The sequence below is a fragment of the Pleurodeles waltl genome, chromosome 11, assembly GCF_031143425.1.
Source record: "Pleurodeles waltl isolate 20211129_DDA chromosome 11, aPleWal1.hap1.20221129, whole genome shotgun sequence".
NCBI lineage: Eukaryota > Metazoa > Chordata > Amphibia > Caudata > Salamandridae > Pleurodeles > Pleurodeles waltl.
In genome coordinates this window covers 419,553,564-419,576,714 of record NC_090450.1, presented here as the reverse complement: position 1 = coordinate 419,576,714, position 23,151 = coordinate 419,553,564, and the positions used below count along the sequence as shown (strand labels likewise).

At 44.5% G+C, this 23,151-nt stretch overlaps 1 protein-coding gene across 1 annotated transcript in view; it reads left to right on the top strand.

Moving 5' to 3' along the window:
* Nucleotides 1-23,151, top strand: part of SAG (S-antigen visual arrestin) — a 116,582-nt gene that overhangs the window by 3,753 nt on the left and 89,678 nt on the right. Inside the window, exon 2 of the mRNA XM_069213765.1 lies at nucleotides 13,138-13,257. Within this exon, the coding sequence (XP_069069866.1) occupies nucleotides 13,189-13,257 (69 nt within the window). The 5' untranslated portion in view covers nucleotides 13,138-13,188. The remainder of the gene's footprint in view (nucleotides 1-13,137; nucleotides 13,258-23,151) is intronic.

The following is a 23,151-nucleotide window of genomic DNA, read 5'->3' as shown; positions in this document are numbered from 1 at the left end:
CTAACCTTTCCCAAGAGAGTCTTCATTTTCTAAGTGGAAGAACCTGGAAAGGCCATCTGCATTGGCATGGGCAGTCCCAGGTCTGTGTTCCACTATAAAGTCCATTCCCTGTAGGGAGATGGACCACCTCAACAGTTTAGGATTTTCACCTTTCATTTGCATCAGCCATTTGAGAGGTCTGTGGTCAGTTTGAACTAGGAAGTGAGTCCCAAAGAGGTATGGTCTCAGCTTCTTCAGGGACCAAACCACAGCAAAGGCCTCCCTCTCAATGGCACTCCAACGCTGCTCCCTGGGGAGTAACCTCCTGCTAATGAAAGCAACAGGCTGGTCAAGGCCATCATCATTTGTTTGGGACAAAACTGCCCCTATCCCATGTTCAGAGGCATCTGTCTGCACAATGAACTGCTTAGAATAATCTGGAGCTTTTAGAACTGGTGCTGAGCACATTGCTTGTTTCAGGGTGTCAAAGGCCTGTTGGCATTCCACAGTCCAGTTCACTTTCTTGGGCATTTTCTTGGAGGTGAGTTCAGTGAGGGCTGTCACAATGGATCCATATCCCTTCACAAACCTCCTGTAATACCCATTCAAGCCAAGGAATGCCCTGACTTGAGTCTGGGTTTTTGGAGCTACCCAGTCCAGAATCGTCTGGATCTTGGGTTGGAGTGGCTGAACTTGGCCTCCACCTACAAGGTGGCCCAAGTAAACCACAGTTCCCTGCCCTATCTGGCATTTGGATGCCTTGATAGAGAGGCCTGCAGATTGCAGGGCCTTCAAAACCTTCTTCAGGTGGACCAGGTGATCCTGCCAGGTGGAGCTAAAGACAGCAATATCATCAAGATAAGCTGTGCTAAAGGACTCCAAGCCAGCAAGGACTTGATTCACCAACCTTTGGAAGGTGGCAGGGGCATTCTTTAAACCAAAGGGCATAACAGTAAACTGATAATGCCCATCAGGTGTGGAGAATGCTGTTTTCTCTTTTGCTCCAGGTGCCATTTTTATTTGCCAGTACCCTGCTGTCAAGTCAAAGGTACTTAAGAATTTGACAGCACCTAATTTATCTATGAGCTCATCAGCTCTAGGAATTGGATGAGCATCTGTCTTGGTGACAGAATTGAGCCCTCTGTAATCCACACAAAACCTCATCTCTTTCTTTCCATCTTTGGTGTGAGGTTTGGGGACTAAGACCACTGGGCTAGCCCAGGGGCTGTCAGAGCGCTCAATTACTCCCAATTCTAGCATCTTGTGGACTTCCACCTTGATGCTTTCCTTAACATGGTCAGACTGTCTAAAGATTTTGTTTTTGACAGGCATGCTGTCTCCTGTGTCCACATCATGGGTACACAGGTGTGTCTGACCAGGGGTTAAGGAGAAGAGTTCAGGAAACTGTTGTAGGACTCTCCTACAATCAGCTTGCTGTTGGCCAGAGAGGGTGTCTGAGTAGATCACTCCATCTACTGAGCCATCTTTTGGGTCTGATGACAGAAGATCAGGGAGAGGTTCACTCTCTGCCTCCTGATCCTCATCTGTTACCATCAACAGATTCACATCAGCCCTGTCATGGAAGAGCTTAAGGCGGTTCACATGGATCACCCTCTTGGGGCTCCTGCTTGTGCCCAGGTCCACCAGGTAGGTGACCTGACTCTTCCTTTCTAGCACTGGGTAAGGGCCACTCCATTTGTCCTGGAGTGCCCTGGGAGCCACAGGCTCCAGAACCCAGACTTTCTGCCCTGGTTGGAACTCAACCAGTGCAGCCTTTTGGTCATACCAAAACTTCTGGAGCTGTTGGCTGGCCTCAAGGTTTTTGGTTGCCTTTTCCATGTACTCTGCCATTCTAGAGCGAAGGCCAAGTACATAGTCCACTATGTCTTGTTTAGGCTCATGAAGAGGTCTCTCCCAGCCTTCTTTAACAAGAGCAAGTGGTCCCCTTACAGGGTGGCCAAACAGAAGTTCAAAGGGTGAGAATCCTACTCCCTTCTGTGGCACCTCTCTGTAAGCAAAAAGCAGACATGGCAAGAGGACATCCCATCTCCTTTTGAGTTTTTCTGGGAGCCCCATGATCATGCCTTTTAATGTCTTGTTGAATCTCTCAACTAAGCCATTAGTTTGTGGATGGTATGGTGTAGTGAATTTGTAAGTCACTCCACACTCATTCCACATGTGTTTTAGGTATGCTGACATGAAGTTGGTACCTCTGTCAGACACCACCTCCTTAGGGAAACCCACTCTGGTAAAGATACCAATGAGGGCCTTGGCTACTGCAGGGGCAGTAGTCGACCTAAGGGGAATAGCTTCAGGATACCTAGTAGCATGATCCACTACTACTAGGATGTACATATTTCCTGAGGCTGTGGGAGGTTCCAGTGGACCAACTATGTCCACACCCACTCTTTCAAAGGGGACCCCCACCACTGGAAGTGGAATGAGGGGGGCCTTTGGGTGCCCACCTGTCTTACCACTGGATTGACAGGTGGGGCAGGAGAGGCAAAACTCCTTAACCTTCTGGGACATATTGGGCCAGTAGAAGTGGTTGACTAACCTCTCCCACGTCTTGGTTTGTCCCAAATGCCCAGCAAGGGGAATATCATGGGCTAAGGTCAGAATAAACTCTCTGAACGACTGAGGCACTACCACTCTCCTAGTGGCACCAGGTTTGGGGTCTCTGGCCTCAGTGTACAGGAGTCCATCTTCCCAATAGACCCTATGTGTTCCATTTTTCTTGCCCTTGGACTCTTCAGCAGCTTGCTGCCTAAGGCCTTCAAGAGAGGGACAGGTTTCTTGTCCCTTACACAGCTCCTCCCTTGAGGGTCCCCCTGGGCCTAAGAGCTCAACCTGATAAGGTTCAAGCTCCAAAGGCTCAGTTCCCTCAGAGGGCAGAACTTCTTCCTGAGAAGAGAGGTTCTCTTTTTCTGACTGTGTTGCAGTTGGTTTCCCAACTGACTTTCCTTTTCTCTTGGTAGGCTGGGCCATTTTTCCAGACTCCAGCTCTACTTTTTCACCCTGTGCCTTGCATTGTGCTCTTGTTTTTACACACACCAGTTCAGGGATACCCAGCATGGCTGCATGGGTTTTTAGTTCTACCTCAGCCCATGCTGAGGACTCCAGGTCATTTCCAAGCAGACAGTCTACTGGGATGTTTGAGGAGACCACCACCTGTTTCAGGCCATTGACCCCTCCCCATTCTAAAGTTACCATTGCCATGGGATGTGCTTTAGTTTGATTGTCAGCATTGGTGACTGTATAAGTTTTTCCAGTCAGGTATTGGCCAGGGGAAACCAGTTTCTCTGTCACCATGGTGACACTGGCACCTGTATCCCTCAGGCCCTCTACACTTGTCCCATTAATAAAGAGCTGCTGCCTGTATTTTTGCATTTTAGGGGGCCAGGCAGCTAGTGTGGCTAAATCCACCCCACCCTCAGAGACTAGAGTAGCTTCAGTGTGGACCCTGATTTGCTCTGGACACACTGTTGATCCCACTTGGAGACTAGCCATTCCAGTGTTACCTGGATTGGAGTTTGGAGTGGAACTTTTCTTGGGACAGGCCTTGTCTCCAGTTTGGTGTCCAGACTGACTACAGTTTCGACACCAGGCCTTTTTGGGATCAAAGTTTTTACCCTTGTACCCAGGATTGTTTTGTGAAGAGGCTCTGGGCCCACCCTCCTGTGCAGGTTTTTGGGGGCCTGTAGAAGACTCTTGACTATTTTTATTTTTGGCTGTCTCACCACCTTTCCCCTGGGGAGGTTTTGTGACCCCTTTCTTTTGGTCACCCCCTGTGGAAGTTTTGGACACCCTAGTCTTGACCCAATGGTCCGCCTTCTTTCCCAATTCTTGGGGAGAAATTGGTCCTAGGTCTACCAGATGCTGATGCAGTTTATCATTGAAACAATTACTTAACAGGTGTTCTTTCACAAATAAATTGTACAGCCCATCATAATTACTTACACCACTGCCTTGAATCCAACCATCTAGTGTTTTCACTGAGTAGTCTACAAAGTCAACCCAGGTCTGGCTCGAGGATTTTTGAGCCCCCCTGAATCTAATCCTATACTCCTCAGTGGAGAATCCAAAGCCCTCAATCAGGGTGCCCTTCATGAGGTCATAAGATTCTGCATCTTGTCCAGAGAGTGTGAGGAGTCTATCCCTACACTTTCCTGTGAACATTTCCCAAAGGAGAGCACCCCAGTGAGATCTGTTCACTTTTCTGGTTACACAAGCCCTCTCAAAAGCTGTGAACCACTTGGTGATGTCATCACCATCTTCATATTTAGTTACAATCCCTTTAGGGATTTTCAACATGTCAGGAGAATCTCTGACCCTATTTATGTTGCTGCCACCATTGATGGGTCCTAGGCCCATCTCTTGTCTTTCCCTCTCTATGGCTAGGATCTGTCTTTCCAAAGCCAATCTTGTGGCCATCCTGGCTAACTGGATGTCCTCTTCACTGGAGTTATCCTCAGTGATTTCAGAGGTGTTGGTCTCTCCTGTGAGGGAACCAGCACCTCTGACTATTATTTTTGGAGTCAGGGTTTGAGAGACCCTGTTCTCCCTAGATAGGACTGGTAGGGGGGAATTTTCCTCCAAGTCACTATCCTCTTCCTCTGAGTTGCCACCCTCAGAGGGGTTGGCCTTTTCAAACTCTGCCAAAAGCTCCTGGAGCTGTATTTTGGTAGGTTTGGGGCCCATTGTTATTTTCTTTATTTTACAGAGTGACCTTAGCTCCCTCATCTTAAGATGGAGGTAAGGTGTGGTGTCGAGTTCCACCACAGTCACATCTGTGCTAGACATTTTGCTTCTAAAAGTTGGAATACTTTTTAAGAATCTACAACTGGTTCTAGAATCTAATTCAAACTTTTACAGACTTTTAAACTCTAAAAGAAATGCTAAACAGGATCTAACACAAGGCCCTAGCAGGTCTTTTAAGAATTTAGAAAACTTTTCAAATTGCAAAAATCAATTTCTAATGACAATTTTGGAATTTGTCGTGTGATCAGGTATTGGCTGAGTAGTCCAGCAAATGCAAAGTCTTGTACCCCACCGCTGATCCACCAATGTAGGAAGTTGGCTCTGTATGTGCTATTTCAAAGTAAGGAATAGCATGCACAGAGTCCAAGGGTTCCCCTTAGAGGTAAAATAGTGGTAAAAATAGATAATACTAATGCTCTATTTTGTGGTAGTGTGGTCGAGCAGTAGGCTTATCCAAGGAGTAGTGTTAAGCATTTGTTGTACATACACATAGACAATAAATGAGGTACACACACTCAGAGACAAATCCAGCCAATAGGTTTTGTATAGAAAAATATATTTTCTTAGTTTATTTTAAGAACCACAGGTTCAAATTTAACATGTAATATCTTGTTTGAAAGGTATTGCAGGTAAGTACATTAGGAACTTTGAATCATTTCAATTGCATGTATACTTTTCAAGTTATTGACAAATAGCTACTTTAAAAGTGGACACAGTGCAATTTTCACAGTTCCTGGGGGAGGTAAGTTTTTGTTAGTTTTACCAGGTAAGTAAGACACTTACAGGGTTCAGTTCTTGGTCCAAGGTAGCCCACCGTTGGGGGTTCAGAGCAACCCCAAAGTCACCACACCAGCAGCTCAGGGCCGGTCAGGTGCAGAGTTCAAAGTGGTGCCCAAAACGCATAGGCTAGAATGGAGAGAAGGGGGTGCCCCGGTTCCGGTCTGCTTGCAGGTAAGTACCCGCGTCTTCGGAGGGCAGACCAGGGGGGTTTTGTAGGGCACCGGGGGGGACACAAGCCCACACAGAAATTTCACCCTCAGCGGCGCGGGGGCGGCCGGGTGCAGTGTTAGAACAAGCGTCGGGTTTGCAATGTTAGTCTATGAGAGATCAACGGATCTCTTCAGCGCTGCAGGCAGGCAAGGGGGGGCTTCCTCGGGGAAACCTCCACTTGGGCAAGGGAGAGGGACTCCTGGGGGTCACTTCTCCAGTGAATGTCCGGTCCTTCAGGTCCTGGGGGCTGCGGTTGCAGGGTCTTTTCCAGGCGTCGGGACTTAGGTTTCAGAGAGTCGCGGTCAGGGGGAAGCCTCGGGATTCCCTCTGCAGGCGGCGCTGTGGGGGCTCAGGGGGGACAGGTTTTGGTACTCACAGTCGTAGAGTAGTCCGGGGGTCCTCCCTGAGGTGTTGGTTCTCCACCAGCCGAGTCGGGGTCGCCGGGTGCAGTGTTGCAAGTCTCACGCTTCTTGCGAGGAGTTGCAGGGTTCTTTAAAGCTGCTTCTTGAAACAAAGTTGCAGTCTTTTTGGAGCAGGTCCGCTGTCCTCGGGAGTTTCTTGTCGTCGTCGAAGCAGGGCAGTCCTCAGAGGATTCAGAGGTCGCTGGTCCCTTTGGAAGGCGTCGCTGGAGCAGAGTTCTTTGGAAGGCAGGAGACAGGCCGGTGAGTTTCTGGAGCCAAGGCAGTTGTTGTCTTCTGGTCTTCCTCTGCAGGGGTTTTTCAGCTAGGCAGTCCTTCTTCTTGTTGTTGCAGGAATCTAATTTTCTAGGGTTCAGGGTAGCCCTTAAATACTAAATTTAAGGGCGTGTTTAGGTCTGGGGGGTTAGTAGCCAATGGCTACTAGCCCTGAGGGTGGGTACACCCTCTTTGTGTCTCCTCCCAAGGGGAGGGGGTCACAATCCTAACCCTATTGGGGGAATCCTCCATCTGCGAGATGGAGGATTTCTAAAAGTTAGAGTCACCTCAGCTCAGGACACCTTAGGGGCTGTCCTGACTGGCCAGTGACTCCTCCTTGTTATTCTCATTATTTTCTCCGGCCTTGCCGCCAAAAGTGGGGGCCGGGCCGGAGGGGGCGGGCAACTCCACTAGCTGGAGTGTCCTGCGGTGCTGTGACAAAGGGGTGAGCCTTTGAGGCTCACCGCCAGGTGTTACAGCTCCTGCCTGGGGGAGGTGTTAGCATCTCCACCCAGTGCAGGCTTTGTTACTGGCCTCAGAGTGACAAAGGCACTCTCCCCATGGGGCCAGCAACATGTCTCTAGTGTGGCAGGCTGCTGGAACTAGTCAGCCTACACAGATAGTCGGTTAAGTTTCAGGGGGCACCTCTAAGGTGCCCTCTGGGGTGTATTTTGCAATAAAATGTACACTGGCATCAGTGTGCATTTATTGTGCTGAGAAGTTTGATACCAAACTTCCCAGTTTTCAGTGTAGCCATTATGGTGCTGTGGAGTTCGTGTTTGACAAACTCCCAGACCATATACTCTTATGGCTACCCTGCACTTACAATGTCTAAGGTTTTGTTTAGACACTGTAGGGGTACCATGCTCATGCACTGGTACCCTCACCTATGGTATAGTGCACCCTGCCTTAGGGCTGTAAGGCCTGCTAGAGGGGTGACTGACCTATACTTGCATAGGCAGTGAGAGGCTGGCATGGCACCCTGAGGGGAGTGCCATGTCGACTTACTCGTTTTGTTCTCACTAGCACACACAAGCTGGCAAGCAGTGTGTCTGTGCTGAGTGAGAGGTCTCCAGGGTGGCATAAGACATGCTGCAGCCCTTAGAGACCTTCCTTGGCATCAGGGCCCTTGGTACTAGAAGTACCAGTTACAAGGGACTTATCTGGATGCCAGGGTCTGCCAATTGTGGATACAAAAGTACAGGTTAGGGAAAGAACACTGGTGCTGGGGCCTGGTTAGCAGGCCTCAGCACACTTTCAATTGTAAACATAGCATCAGCAAAGGCAAAAAGTCAGGGGGCAACCATGCCAAGGAGGCATTTCCTTACAACTACTTTTTACAAGTCCACTGCTTTTCTAGACGCGTTCACAGGCCTTATATTTTTGTGAAACAGATATACTTCAGATGTCAGAGCAATACTACTAGTGCGCCAAATACTATGTTTTTCTTTTTACCAGAGTACATTTCCCATAATGAAGAGTTGAATCAGAAACAATGAGCGGCCCCGCAAAAGTTTTTTGCCCATGTCCCCACAAAAGCTTCTGACATGCCTGGTCGTTTCAGTTCGGCTCCTGCTGAGCAGGGCGGAATCTATCATGTAATCACTTTTGACCTGTCACTTTTTGAACACCGGATCCTATTTTTGAACACTGGACCTTACCCTGCCTCCACTCACAGTTGCATTACTTTTTTGTGACACTTTGACCTCTCTGTGAGTTCACCCATAAAAGGAACTTTCCCAGAGCTCCTGGGGCGTTACCATGTCAACTGTGAACTGTGTAGCTCATTCTAGATGTATTCGTTCATATAATTTTCCATTTGAGTACATGTGGTCAGGGCCACTAGAATTGTGTGGTTCTGGAGCTGTGGAGGTTGCTGCCTAGTTAAAGATTAAATTGATTTGGCACATAATCCACCATCTTCTGCATCATTTGCAGATTTCACCCAAAAACAAAATCCTTTTTTTTGCTCACACGGATGAAAAATGACAAAAAAGCACAAAAAGTGGTGATGAACAGCGGTAGCCCTTTGCGAAGTTTAAATGCTCACCTTTGAGTTAATGATTGCTGTGTTAAGCTGTTCAACTGGTGCTAATAAGGTGAAACTAGTATAACTATGTGCTAAAATGCAAAAAGAACAATGAAACAATCCTATGTAGAAACAACTACTATATGAGCTACTTAAATACATATGAAGGTACCATAACCTTCATAGAAACAACAATAGAGTTAGAAATAATACAACTAAAGTATAATAAACAAATGATTCACATATGATATCAGACTGCTATATACTTATTAGTGGTTACAAATAAAGTAATCCTATTATATAATTTTATGTATGTTATTTTATTTCTGTGATTTGTCATTCAGTAATAACACAATTATAAAAGAATTATTTTTAATTATATACATCATATAATAAAGAAAAAAATATCTAAATCAAGCATACCACTCACATACACTAAACACGATGAAAGAGAAAAAATCTTATAAATTAATGAAACATAATATCAATAGGATTAATCCTAATATCACAATAAGGCTAAAACAGATTTTAATAGTTTTTACTAATGAAAGTATATTGACATAATTGATTCTGATACATAATTCATAATCCAATACATAGAAAGAAATGATAATACTAACAATGAAACAATCCTGTCAGAAAATGTTCCGAATTTTACCATATAATTTGCCATAGTATATGCTACAATATGACACATACTTTGCAATTTCTGGATGCACAATTTAGAATTTGCTGCAAAAATATTGGCCTTCCATTGCTGCATTGTCTCAGCATATAGTCTTGTCACCTTCTCTATAGCTTGTGTTTGGGCCGAGGCAGTTCAAGGGTACTTCTTGGAGTGTAGAATTGGGAGTGTGGCTCAATGCTTCATCCAGTGATGTATTAAATGATTTCATTTGCTATAGTGTGTGAGAACGCAGGCAGCGCATTGGAGAGTGGTTGGGGATTATAATTGTTCTCATAACCATAACACAAACATTCAGTATTAGATTTTGTCCCATATCATAACAATACCATCCCTTCAAGTGTTTTTTTCTTAAAAAGTTCCAATCTTCTTGGCACTTGCACATGGTACTCTATATATTACTTGCATATCATTCGCTCTTTAGAGTCAGTCGTACCACATATTGTCCCCATTGGGACTGAATATGTTACTCAACAGAACTACTGAATTAACTGTAACAGTTTAAAATGCGTAAATGTTGTAATGCCCTTGAGGCTATGAGAAGAGAACTGGATTTTACATTTGTGAGATTGAAAGCTAAACCTGTAATTATGCTTAACTTTTCTATGTTGATAAACTGAATTTTCTCATCTATAAAAGAATTACATTTTCAAGCATATAACAAAGAAGCCACAGAGTGATATGGTCTTTCTTTTGCGTTTAGTTAAAAAGTGCGTAAGAGAAAAATTGAAATTCAGTGTTGAATAATGGTTTTCTGTTGCCATTGTCCATAGTTCTGGTTGGAAACTACTTGTACTTACTAGTGCAACAATATTTTTACGATCTCCATTCACTTCGGAACAATACATTTTTTAAAATTCAAACTGGATCAACTTGAGTAGACTTTGTGATATTACTGATAGTTTTAGATTATATATCCTGAGCTTTTAAGGCATTGACACTTATTTGAATGACTTGCAGAAAAGATATGCTGTTTATAAAGAATAATTTAGTGTGTTGACTTTTTTATTTGTACATGTTTATAAGACCGTAAAAATGTAATAAAGATGCCAGAGAAGCCAACACGAGAAGCTTAGCTACTTGCACCAGCAGGTACTCCAACTGTACACAGAGATTTGATGCATGCATTTTGGATAGGAGAGTTCCCTAGGTTTGCACATTCTGATTTGATGTATTAGCTGACAGTGTACCCCAAGGCACAAAGGGTTCTTGATGGCATGAACACAGTACACTACTGTACACAGAGATAGGTCAACAGTAGTGTTCACAGTGCACTCAGTCTGACTGATCCACCTTTTTTGTTTATGTGGTGCACACTACAAAGGTAACCATCTCCAGAGACGTAAAACCTATAGTCTGATAACTTGAAATCGCATTAATGGATTGTTCAACCAGCAGGGCGAGACATGATCATTGAAAGAGTTGAGTTTTTGCAGCATTCTAACATTGGAAGATGCTTGCCAAATTTGTGAAGCACCAACTGACATTTGAAAGTCAATTGAAGAGATCTGTGAAAGAGAGAGATGGAGTTAACTTCTACCGCAAGTCAGAAAGGCTCTTCTGTGGGCACATTTACAAAGCAAAGAGGCAAACTCCATTTTATATACTGCAAACCAGAGCCATCAGAAATAGAGAGCTGGGTTCATGCTTCTTAAGCCAGAATATACACACCAATGTTTATCACGTTCTGCTGTCCTTGCAACTGATAGGCTGTCAAAGCCAAAGCACAGGGCAAATGTATAACTAAGCCTGGGAGTATTCTGGGAATATCAGATCTGAAATAGCTACGGATTATAATATGAGGGGGCAGTATAACGGGGGAGAAAATATCGAAAGGCAAGTTTGTATACATTTTCTATACCTAACGCTACTTATATGTAGCTTGGTGATACATATATATCCAAGTTACGTAGATGTGAAGTTAAGAATAGTATATCCTTTCCTGCCTCTGTACACTTACCTGTTGGATATTTTGTCCCTCGATATTGTGTTCACGATATTGTGACACATTGATATTTTTGATTCAACATTCCCTACTACAATCCCAAGCCTGGAATGTCTCAAAGATCCACCTATTCATTTTTGGTAAGAGGGCTAAAGATGTGAAGACATTGTATATTGAAGAAAACACCATTCACGAATAACCTCGCTCACAAAGTCATATTCAAACTCCCACTCCTCATCACCCACGCATTTCTACCTTAGTGGCAAAAGAAGTTCCATATCAAGAGAAAAGGGGGAGAAGGGCTCTGGGCTAAAGAGTTCAACAGATGGAAGGGTCCGAGGAGTGATACCGTACATTTATATCTTTTCAACTTGAGACAAATGATAGTCATCCACCAGGTAACCAACTGAAGTGCTTCAGAAGTTTTGGGAAAGCCTTTCTAAGGACCACTAGCATGCAAATCTCAGAGAAGTCAGCACTGAAAGGGGACTGAAGCCCGATGGTTCTGAAAAAGGCCTTGAGTGACTTAAAAAACATGCTAAAAGCAGAGGGTTAAAAAGAAAAAAAACAGGGATAGAGTGGAAATACAACACTATGGCGGGGACAGGTCATTTTTAGGACAGGGTAAGGTAGGTTTTAGGACAGGGTAGGTTTTAGGGTTTAGAGCGGGGTCAGGTAGTTTTTAGGACAGAGCGTGGAAGGTTTTACGACAGGGCAGTGTAGGTTTTAGGGTTTATGGTGGAGTGTGGGGTCGGGGTAGTTTTTAGGACAGGACAGCGTAGGTTTTAGGGTTTAGGGCAGGGGTCAGGTAGTTTTTAGGACAGCGTGTGGTAGGTTTTAGGACAGGAGTAGGGTAGGTTTTAGGCTGAAGGCGGGGGTTTTGAGAGTTTATTAGGACAGGGTGGGGTATGTTTAAGGACAGGAAGTGTGTGTTTCCATATCGTGTGTGGTGATCACCATGGTTCAGTTGTTGTGTCATGGGACGCAGCACCTGGTGGTGTGAATGGTGAGGGTATGTAAGAGGTAAACACTGTAATTAAAAAACAGGACTAACACGCGTAGACACAGGGAGAGCAGGATCCTTGTGCCTGCCACTAAAGAAGGGGTAATGAGAGACAATGACGTGACTAGGTTGAGATGCTGTCAAATGAATACAAAGATACCAAAGGGACAAGATTGGGAATTGGTGACATAAGCTTTAGCCTCGCACCATTTCATTTTATTTATTTATTTTTTAAAGTTGACAGCCAGGGACACAGTCTACTACTGAACAAATGTATCCCATGAAGAACGGTGTAGAAGAGCGAGCAAGGCGGCCCCCTGAGTACAAACTATAGGAGTACACAGACTCCTTGCTGACAGGATACTCCGGCTACACAGAGATAAATGACAGTGTGCTCAGATTATGCACAGAGGCTAATCCTTATAGCGTAGTCAGGCTGCTCGTCGCTCTGCCAGCAGTGGACTCGTGCTGTGCATAGCGATGCACAGATACTGATGCTAGGAGCTTACTCAGGGTGTGCGCAGTGATACCCATACACTAAACCTGGCAGTTCGACTCTCTGCTGACAGCCAAATAAAATGACGACTGTGTACTCTGGCAGTGCAAACTACACAGGCCCTAATGATGAGAATGTCCACATTTGTTTTAACATTGTGAGTGTGTGTGTGTAGACTTGCAGGGTCCCCAGGCTACGCATAGATATACACAGCTTCTCCTTGCTAGCACTCTCAACAAGCTGTCCATAGAGATACACACACCCTGGACAGCAGTGTAAGCACGCAGTGTGCAGTGTGTCACAGATTCTTACGCTTGCAGCGTGACTAGGCAGTGAGTGACGCACAGCTATTGATGCTTGGAAAGAACACAACGCACGAGTCCTCGAGGCTGTGGTTCGCATTGCTCCTCGTGCCTGCAGATGGTCAGACTGTGCGCGATGCACAGTTACTGATGATACACAGCTGCTGACACCTGGAGGGTCATAAGCAAGTTTGGAAGCAGGTGATGAGTAGGAGGAATGCCACCGGTTCCCAATTTATCTGACTTCCTTTTCCTCGTGACTTCCTTCCACAGGGCCCCCCGTCTCTGAGCCGCTGAGTGGCCTCGGCCGTTTCCAGGCGAAGCATGAGCACGAAAATGAGCAAAGCTGCCAGCCGCCATGTTATCTTCAAGAAGGCATCACGTGACAAGGCAGTAAGTGCTTCCTGGTACTGACGGCTGCACTCCGCCATCATTCCTCACTGCTTCTCCGTGCATTGGCGTGTTATGGTCCTTCCCTGTGTTAATGGCTAACCACTACCTGCATACTATCCTTCAACACTTTCTTTCTCAGTTTAATAACCTCTGGGTACAGACTGCCCGGCTATGTCCAGACGTAATGCTTCTTTTATACTTTATCCTGTGACCCTTGACTTGGTTTACTCGGGGAGGACACGCTGGGGATCGTTCTGTCTTGGCCGTGGAAGACCTGAATTATCCATTTACACAATACGACCAATAAAAGCAAGTCCTTTGGCCTAAGGCAATCCGGCACTTCTCATTGGGAAGCCTTTTCTAATGAAATATCGGTGAAAACCTGGCATCATCGATGGTAGGAAGAGTAATTTACTTCGGAGGTCCTGGGACCTTAGGTATTAGTATATTCGAAAATGGGTTGCCAAGTTACTCCCTTTGTTTATTATTGAGTTTCTAGGAATAAAAAGGGACAGCGGTCAAGGTCAACACCAAGGGGACAGAAAAGGGACGAGAACTCGGATATTGCATGGCACAAGAAGTGTCTCTCAATAAACCAATAGTCGAAGTGAGAGGGATCTGAGGAGCACGACGTGCCCATACTTTTGCAATTAAAGAAAAACAGTTCCCCTACATTTTATGAAAAGACAACGGTCCCGGGACAGTTAATTCCAAGAGTTAAAAGGCTTCAGCTGAAGTGTAAGGCAGGGAGTCTCGTGCTGTGAAACTGATAGAGCGGAACGTGGTAACAATTTACCTGCGTTCGGACGCTCTTTAGGTCGATGAATCTTTTGACTAAGTGGGAACTCTCTGTACTTTTAATCGATCAATCACCTTTTATCGATAATCAATAACGAACATAAGCAACACCTTGAACAACATAACACTTAACAATTAATCCAGAATACATTTCGGCGAACCCTGACCTTTCAGCCAGGAATAACCACACCAGTTTATTGCGAAGTTAGTGAATTTATTTCCCTATATTAACAAAGCTAGCACAATATAAATGTGTCTCAACACCAAATGATAATCATATATGAACATTAATAGCTGTCCATAACGTCGAAACAAGTGTAATCTATGTAGCATTTGAATCACGAGGCATTCGATAATAGCAATGCAAATCACTAATACGATAATCTGTAATGGGCTAATTGCGTACATTTAGTCAGCATAACAAGATCTCAAATTGCATCGTGCGACATATGGAATCCTCATCTAACCTCAAATTAGCATCAGCATGTGGGACTTCATGCAAAAAAAACAATTTGGCAACATCAATTTAGAAAACTCCTAGCTAGGGTCCTTATCAAAATCAGCAGTTGGTTACCTAAAAGAAACACAATGCAATTTTACAATTTCCTTTCATAATTACCAATTCCGATCAGCAATCAATGAACTCTTCGTCTCACAGGTATCGTTTCTCGATCAGCATAGGACGGGACAAAGAGGCAGGGGTGGATGGGGCAATTGCCTCACGGCGGCAAGGTAAGGCTACTACTTCATGCAAAGGGGCAAGTCAAGGTTAAAGTCTCTAGGGCAAGAATCATTAAAGTCTCTTTCTCTCGACTAGAGAAAGCATCAAAGTCTCTCAAAATGGCGTCGCAGCAAAATGGGTCATAGTAGCTACGAAGTCAAAATGGCGGGATGTCCGAAGATAGAGAGAGAGCTTTCCTCTCGTGCACCTGGGTTTTATAGACAACAGTTCAAGTCCAGTAGGGTCTCCATTGGTGGGTTCATAGGTTAGCTTCAAATTGACCAATCAAAAACGACAGTTCTCAAGCTTTTACTTAAGCATACATTATCCTTGGAGATGGGTACGTAATTTGCAACATTGTCTCTCGATTAGCTTACTCTCAGAGCCTCCATTGTCCGCACCTGCAAGTCGACCTTGAATTAAAGAGAAAATATGCCATGCTGGCACTAACTTTAAGATAAGCATGTGAACAGTTTCTGTGGAAAAGTACAGCTTCAAGCAGAAATACACGTTTAATAGCACAGTGGAAAAATACAAACATCTAAACCGTGAGACCAGGCAACTAGGCCTAAGCCTCCGCTAAAGTAATGCTAAGCTAAAACATTTCAAATAAGCAAATCGTAGCACACGTTTATGATTATGTCGGATTAGTGCAATTCTACCACACCACGTTATATAAAGCACGCGTATAAATGATGGCAAACTATTCTGAGGGCACATTTTGTCCCCGTACAATCTTTATTAGTTCGGTTAATATCACACATGATTGTTTCACACTACGTTTATGCGTTAATAAATCAAAACCTTCATTTTCTGCTTCATCAATCCCTCCTCTGATGACTACTTGTCATCACACAAATTTAGCCCACAAATTTTATCCCATTAAAATTCTGTCAGCTCCCTTTTCCTTTTAGTTCCCCTAGTTTGCGCTTTGTATTCTTCTGCCATTCTTTTCATTATTTTCTCCTCCTTTCTTCTTTTAATTCTCTCCATAATCATTATTATTCCCCTTTTTATTCCCCAAATTCCAAATAAACATATTATCACTATTAATATTCCTTCTATTATTTTCAATAATATTCCATTCCAAATTCCCCCAATCCAATGTCCCACTGAAGCAAGTCCCTTTCCAACCTTCTCCCACACTCCGGGTTCTTTCAGTTCTTTCAAATCTGCACTTTCTTTGGTTAGATTAGCAAGCATAGTTTTAATCTTCACACTATTATCAGGTATATAGGTGCAGCAGTGACGTGCACCAATCATTTTGCAAACGCCTCCATCCTTTGCTAAAAGAATGTCTAAAGCAAGCCTATTTTGAAGAGTCATAGCTCTTTCCGCTGCAAGTTCAGCATCCATCAGGATTATAGCACCTGAAAACTTTGTCAGCATGTTATCCACTATAGTAGACAACTTACGTATCTTGATAGAATTCCACACAACTCCTAATGAAGGAATCATGGCTCCAAATATATCACCTACCACAGCAGCTGCGGTCTCTCTTTTCTGGATACGATGGGATCCGGGTGTCTTTTCAATCATCGATATGTCATCCAGTTGATAAACCTTTGGAAACACTATACCCAAATAACACCTTCCCCACCATCCCTTTGGAAGACGATAATAGGCATTATGCCCACAAATGTAATACACCCCTGGAATGACAGGGTCAAGTCCGTCCATCATGAATGTCCATTTGGCCTTAAAGATAAACGTATGTTTGCATTCACTCGCTCCTACAAAAATATTGTCATAATAAGATTCACCTCGGTATATACAAAATTTCCCTACATGCCAAGCATCTAAAGCAATTTTCCCTTGTGTCTTTATAGCAGCAAAGTCATAGTTATCTACTGAAGTCCTCCTATGTAGTTCTTTTTCTAATTTCGCCTTCATTTGAGCCCTTCTATCATCTGTGCGATCTAAAAAGCTTATTTCTACTGCAGAGAGTGAGCAGGTAAGATTTTCCCTATGAGCGTGAGCCGTTTCAAAAGGTTGCATTGGCTCGAAAAAGTCCCTCATAATTTTGTAATCCCAATATTTTGCAGTCTCGCTTAGCTGTGCTATTATAGGAACATAAGCAAAGATAACATCATAATTTGAGAAAAAATACTGTATGTTAGATTGACCATAAAACCTAGACATTACTATACTACATGTAATCCCATATGTAAGAGGCATGTGGTGATAAGTCACCCCTTCCTTTACTGATGTCGGTATCTGGGTACACACATAACAATCTTTCGCATCCATAGTCTCAACATACTCTGTTAGTAAGCGATAGAAAACGTTATACGAAAGCTCTTTCTTATCATGCAAGAGCCTCTCATCCATTGCTAGTCTTTTCAAAGGTGTTAGTTCAGTGACAGTAACAGGAACAATAGTAGAAGCAGCAATAATTTCCTTCTCACCCTTCCCATGCATTCCAAATACAATTGCCATTATTATTAGTACACATGTTAGTACCAAGCCTATACAAACGTATTTACAATACTTCTTTCTATTGTTTTGCATAGCGTACCCAGGCATGATCTGTATAGAATCAGAGAGCTAGAAGCACTTATAAATGAAACTACTTAGCAATTCAGTTACAAAGCTGAACGAGCACAATGTTCACACCGTCTTCTTCAAAAGGCCAGTCACTTATCGGTTAGCAGCATTTGTCTCAATTCGGTTTAGCAATGTCTCAGCTGGTTGTTTGTCTCACGTTAGATTGCAGCAAGCAATACCATTTACTACCGTTTCAATCAACAGAGTCTATGAAACTTTTCTTTTCTATTGGTATCTCTTCTTCTTCTTCGTTCTCGATGCTTAGAGATACAAACTCATCAGTCCAATCATCGTTTACTGCATATGCCCATTCAGGACCGGAATACCTCCTGTTTGGTATCCTTTTCCTTTTCAATTTTGCTTCTCTTTTCGATTCTGCTTCGCTGGCACTCTCCTCCTTCGCCAAGTCTTTTTCTTCACTTGACGATTGTTCCACGACAGTCACTTCCTTTCTTTTCTCTTTCACTTTCGGCCTTCCTCCTTCGTTCAAACCTTCTTTACCCTTTTCTTTTATCAGTGAGATACTTAATATTCTTTTTGCACCGTGTCCATTTGATGGACCTGCGATCTTTTCTGTAGAGGTTTGAGCTTTTTCGTTCTGCTCTTCTTTGTCCCCACCTTCAGGGGAATCAATCACGTCTTCCTTTTCTTTTTCAGTATCGTCTGTTTCTGGGAAAGCCCCCTTCTGCTCAGGCTCTCCTGCTTTCTCACTTTCTTCGAGCCCTTCGTCACCGTTACTTTCTTCAGGCTCTGTATCACTTTCAGCTGCTTCAGGTTCCTTGTCACCTTCAGCTTCTTCGTCGCTGTCTGAACTTTCTCCTTGGTCTTCCCCAAGTGAGTCGGACTCTTCGTTCTCCAATAATATCTCTTTTTCTCCTGCTGTTGCTTGTTCTCTTTCAGTTCGCTTTTGTTCTGTCTCAACACTCGGCACCGTTTTATCAGGCACTGGTAATTTCAGCGCTTCAACTTCCTCATCTGTGGGGCACAGCACCTTCTTTGTATGACTGGCGTGAATCCAGTTGGGAACCCCCGCGCACTTCACAGCGGTAGTTGTCGTCAGGATCACTTGGAAAGGGCCTTTCCAATGGGGTTCCAGACACGACTTCCTCACGTGCTTCTTTATCACGACCCAGTCACCTGCTTTCAGTGCGTGTCCTGGACCTTGGATCGTGGCAAGGTGGTCGCTTCCACCTGGTGAGAGAAAGAGCGAACCACGTCAGCCAGACCTTTGCAGTAGTCTAACACCATATCATCTGTAATATTCAAAAGCATGTTTGCGGGAACTGCAGGAAGTCTCATAGCCCTGCCCATGAGAATTTCGTGCGGAGACAGTCCAGTTTTTCTATCCGGAGTGTTTCTCATTGACATTAGCACTAAGGGCAATGCGTCAGGCCATTTCAAATTTGTCGATGCACATATCTTTGCCATTCTCGATTTCAGAGTACCGTTCATCTGCTCCACCAGTCCTGATGCTTCAGGACGATAGCTACAGTGCAGCTTTTGCTCAATGTTCAGTGCTTCGCAAAGTAACTTCATCACCTCGTTATTGAAGTGACTTCCCCTATCTGATTCTAAAGAGATCGGGAATCCGAAACGTGGTATCAACTCCCTCAACAATAGCTTGGCAACTGTAAGGCTGTCGTTTCTACGTGTGGGGTATGCCTCAATCCAATGACTAAAAATACACACAACCACCAACACATATCTTAAACCTCCATGCACAGGCATCTCAATGAAGTCCATCTGCATACGGCTAAAAGGACCGCTTGCCCTACCAATGTGACTCGCGTTCACAACTGTCCCCTTTCCTGGGTTCATCTGCTAGCAAGTGACACATCGATGGCAAACTGCTTCTGCAGCTTGATGAAATCTGGGGTTAAACCAATCAGTTTTGAACAATCTTATCATGGCATCTCTCCCTAGGTGAGCTTGCCCATGATAGAACCGCGCAAGCTGTGATAAGAGACTATTTGGCAGAACAAATTTTCCCTCATGTGAAACCCATAGCTCGTCTTGTCTCTTTATACATTGTGATTTAATCCAGGAATCTCTTTCATCCTCCCTGACATTACTTTGTAGTGCTTTTAGTTCTTCTATTGTATCCACGACCTTCAAGGCAAATGCTTCAGCTGGTTCGAGTTCTGGTTCACTTATTGTATTCCAATCATCCCTTAACAACATACAGTTCAAGGCACAAAATCTTGCGACTTGATCTGCATAGGCGTTTCCCAGAGACACATAGTCCTGTCCGTTCGTGTGAGCACTGCACTTTACCACTGCAACTTCAGCTGGCACTTGAATGGCATGTAACAACTCCCTTATTCTCTCCCCATTTTTCACTGGGGATCCTGAAGAAGTCAGGAAACCTCTCTGTGACCACAGTTGTCCAAAGTCATGCACAATCCCAAACCCGTATTGGCTATCAGTGTAAATGGTGACTTTCATCAATGCAGACAATTGACATGCTCTAGTAAGGGCTACAAGTTCTGCTACTTGTGCAGAATAGACTCCTTGGAGCCATCCCGCTTCCAAGACCCCTGTTACAGTACACACAGCATATCCTGCTTTCAAAATTCCCACCCCATCTCTTAGACATGAACCATCAACAAAAAGAATTTGGTCATTTTCATCAAGTTTTGTATCTTTGATATCCGGTCGGGGTTTTGTGCAAAATTCAGTCACCTGAAGGCAGTCATGCTCGACGTCTTCAGCGTTCTCAATTTCAGCATGTTCTCCAGGAAGCAAGGTAGCTGGGTTCAACGTGGTGCACCTTTTCAGCTGCACATTCGGTGAGCCCAGAATAGTCGTTTCATACCTTGTGAGTCTTGCTCCAGTCATGTGCTGCGTTCGGGAGCGGGTCAAAAGTATCTCAACTGAGTGAGGGACCATGACTGTTACTGGGTGTCCCATCACTATTCCTTCACTCTGAGTGAGGCTGATACCAACTGCTGCTACGGCGCGCAAACACCCTGGGAGTGCTGCTGCAACCGGGTCCAAAGTAGCTGAAAAATATGCTACTGGTCTGTTTACGCCACCATGGGCTTGAGTCAAGACAGATAAAGAGCATGCATCACGTTCATGGCAAAACAATGTGAAAGGCTTCGTGTAATCAGGCATACCTAAAGCTGGAGCCCTGCACATGCACTCCTTTAATTCAACAAAAGCATCCATCTCATCCCCTTTCAGTTCGATCTGATCCAAGGCATCCTTCTGGGTCAATTTCAGTAAAGGCTTTGCTAGAGACGAGAAGTTGGGAATCCACTGGCGACAGTATCCCACCATTCCCAAAAACTTCCTCACCTCCTTCCTTGTCTTTGGTGGACTCATTTGAAGTACACTTGTGATTCTTTCCTTCATTATTCTCCGTGACCCTTTTTCTACCTGGTGACCCAAGTATTTCACTTTCTTCTGACAGAACTGTAGTTTGGAAGGAGACACCTTGTGTCCATTCCCTCCCAAATGGTTCAACAGAGCAATGGTATCGGCTGTGCAGCCACTTTCTGTCTTTGATGCAACCAGTAAGTCATCAATGTACTGTACTAGGGTTGACTCGAATGGCAACTCTAACTCTTCCAAATCTTTCTTTAGAACTTGATTGAATATTGACGGTGACTCAGAAAACCCCTGAGGAATTCGGCACCAACTGTACACTCTGTCTAGGAATTTGAAACAAAAGAGGAATTGGCTGTCCTCATGAAGAGGCACAGAAAAGAATGCTTGTGACAAATCGATGACTGAGAACCACTCAGCTTCGCAAGGAATCTGGAACATTATCACAGCTGGATTCGGTACGACAGGGCAGCATTTTATTATGATGTCATTTATTTTCCTCAAATCCTGCACGAGTCGGACTTTCCCACTTGGCTTTATTAGTCCCATTATCGGTAAATTACATGGGCTGCTTAATACTTCTTTTAGTACTCCCTGCTTTACGAATTCGTCAATAAGTTGGGCAACTTTCATGAGGGTATCTTGTGGCATGTGGTATTGTGGGGTCTGGGGAAAGATCGCATTGGGCTTTACCATCACTTTTACTGGTTCCACTCCTTTCATCAATCCCACCTCTTTCCCTGTCATGTCCCACACTTCCTTTCCGACTGTCTCCCGTAATTCTGCTGGGATATCTTCTTCGGTTATCATCGGTAAGAGACAAATCAGAGGATACTCTTCGTCGACTGTTTCTATCTCATCCCCCTCTACACTGTCCTCGTCTTCCCCATCATTGCTCGTCTCTATTGTTATTCCTTCGTTTGAACACATGATCGAGCAACCCAATTTACACAATAGGTCTCTTCCTAACAGTGCTATCGGGCTTGAGTCACACACCACAAACTGATGTACCCCTTGATAGTTACCAATGTTGACTGGTACCGGATCTGTTATTGGGTTCGTCAGATGTCTGTTTGCTACTCCCACCACCTGAACTGTCCTCCCTGAGAGTGGCAAATTTGGTACTTCACTGCTCTTAACTGTTGAACGTGTGGCTCCCGTGTCAACCAAGAATGAGACGCGATGACCCATTACTCTTCCCTCAACGTACGGACCCCTTTGATCAACTTCTAGGGATGCCGCAAGCACACAGTCTCCTTCTTCTCCTGAACTTTCACTCTCCCATACGTTGTTTATTCCACTCTCACTGTGTAATGGGAACTGTTGTACTGTGCCATTTGTACTCATTACCTAACCCGTTACCTGTGGAGGAACCATCACTTGCTGCTGACTCATTGGTGCCAAAGGTATTTGCATTTGCTGATTAGGTACCATAGGTAACTGCTGTTGCATCGGCTGCATCTGCGTCATCTGCACACGGGGCATCTGCATCTGCTGCGGCTGCATAGGTTGTAATCCCTGCAATTGATTTATGGTCTGAAAATTTGGGTTTAGACCTCTCATTTTCGGTCCTCTCATTGTCTGAAATGCATTGACATCATTGTTTTGCTGACCAACACCTACACCTGCACCTGCACCTTCCTGCACCACCATCGGGCACTCGCGTTTCCAATGACCTACGTTTCCGCACGCGTGACACGGCATCACCTTTTTCATTGCCTGCACACCCGTCACAACAGTGTTCAAATCCGGACCATTATTCACAAAACCTCCTCTGCCTCTGCCTCTGCCCTGTGGCTGAAACGCCATGTTTCCTTGCAACTGCGGCTGCTGTTGCTGAAACGCCATGTTTCCCTGCAACTGCGGTTGCGGTTGCGGTACCTGCTGTTGGAACCCTTGCATCCCTGGCAACCCTTGCAGCCCTTGCAGACCTTGCAAACCTGTTTGAGCTGCCTTAAGCTGCATCATCATCACCTTCTCTTTCAGCTTTTTCTGTTTCACCTCAATTTCGTCGCTACAGTACTTCGCATAAGTCAAGACTTCATCAATCGGTTTCGACTGCCAGCAGATCAAATGCGATTTTATCATCTGACTTATCTCTGGTCTCAGCCCTTCCACAAATCTGAACACAAAATGAAGCATATCTTTCGCCTCAATTGCTTCCGTGCCACTGTAATTCTTGAACGCCTTCAACAACCTCTCATAGTAACTATGAATCGATTCTTTAGCCTCTTGGGCAGTTCGATCAATTTTCTGCCAATCCACATTTTTCGCGGCAACCTTCGTCTTCAAATGCTCAATCACCTTATAGTACAGACACATCACCATAGGTGATGGTGCACCCGTCTCTCTGTCTCTCTCTGGTTCACTTGTCGGCCAACCTACAGCTCTTTTGCAATCCTCCCACAAATCTGCCGGAACCACAATCTCGAATAAAGTGTTCAGGTCTTCCCAGAGACATTTGGCAAGCTTCACAAACCTATCAGTCTGTTGATACC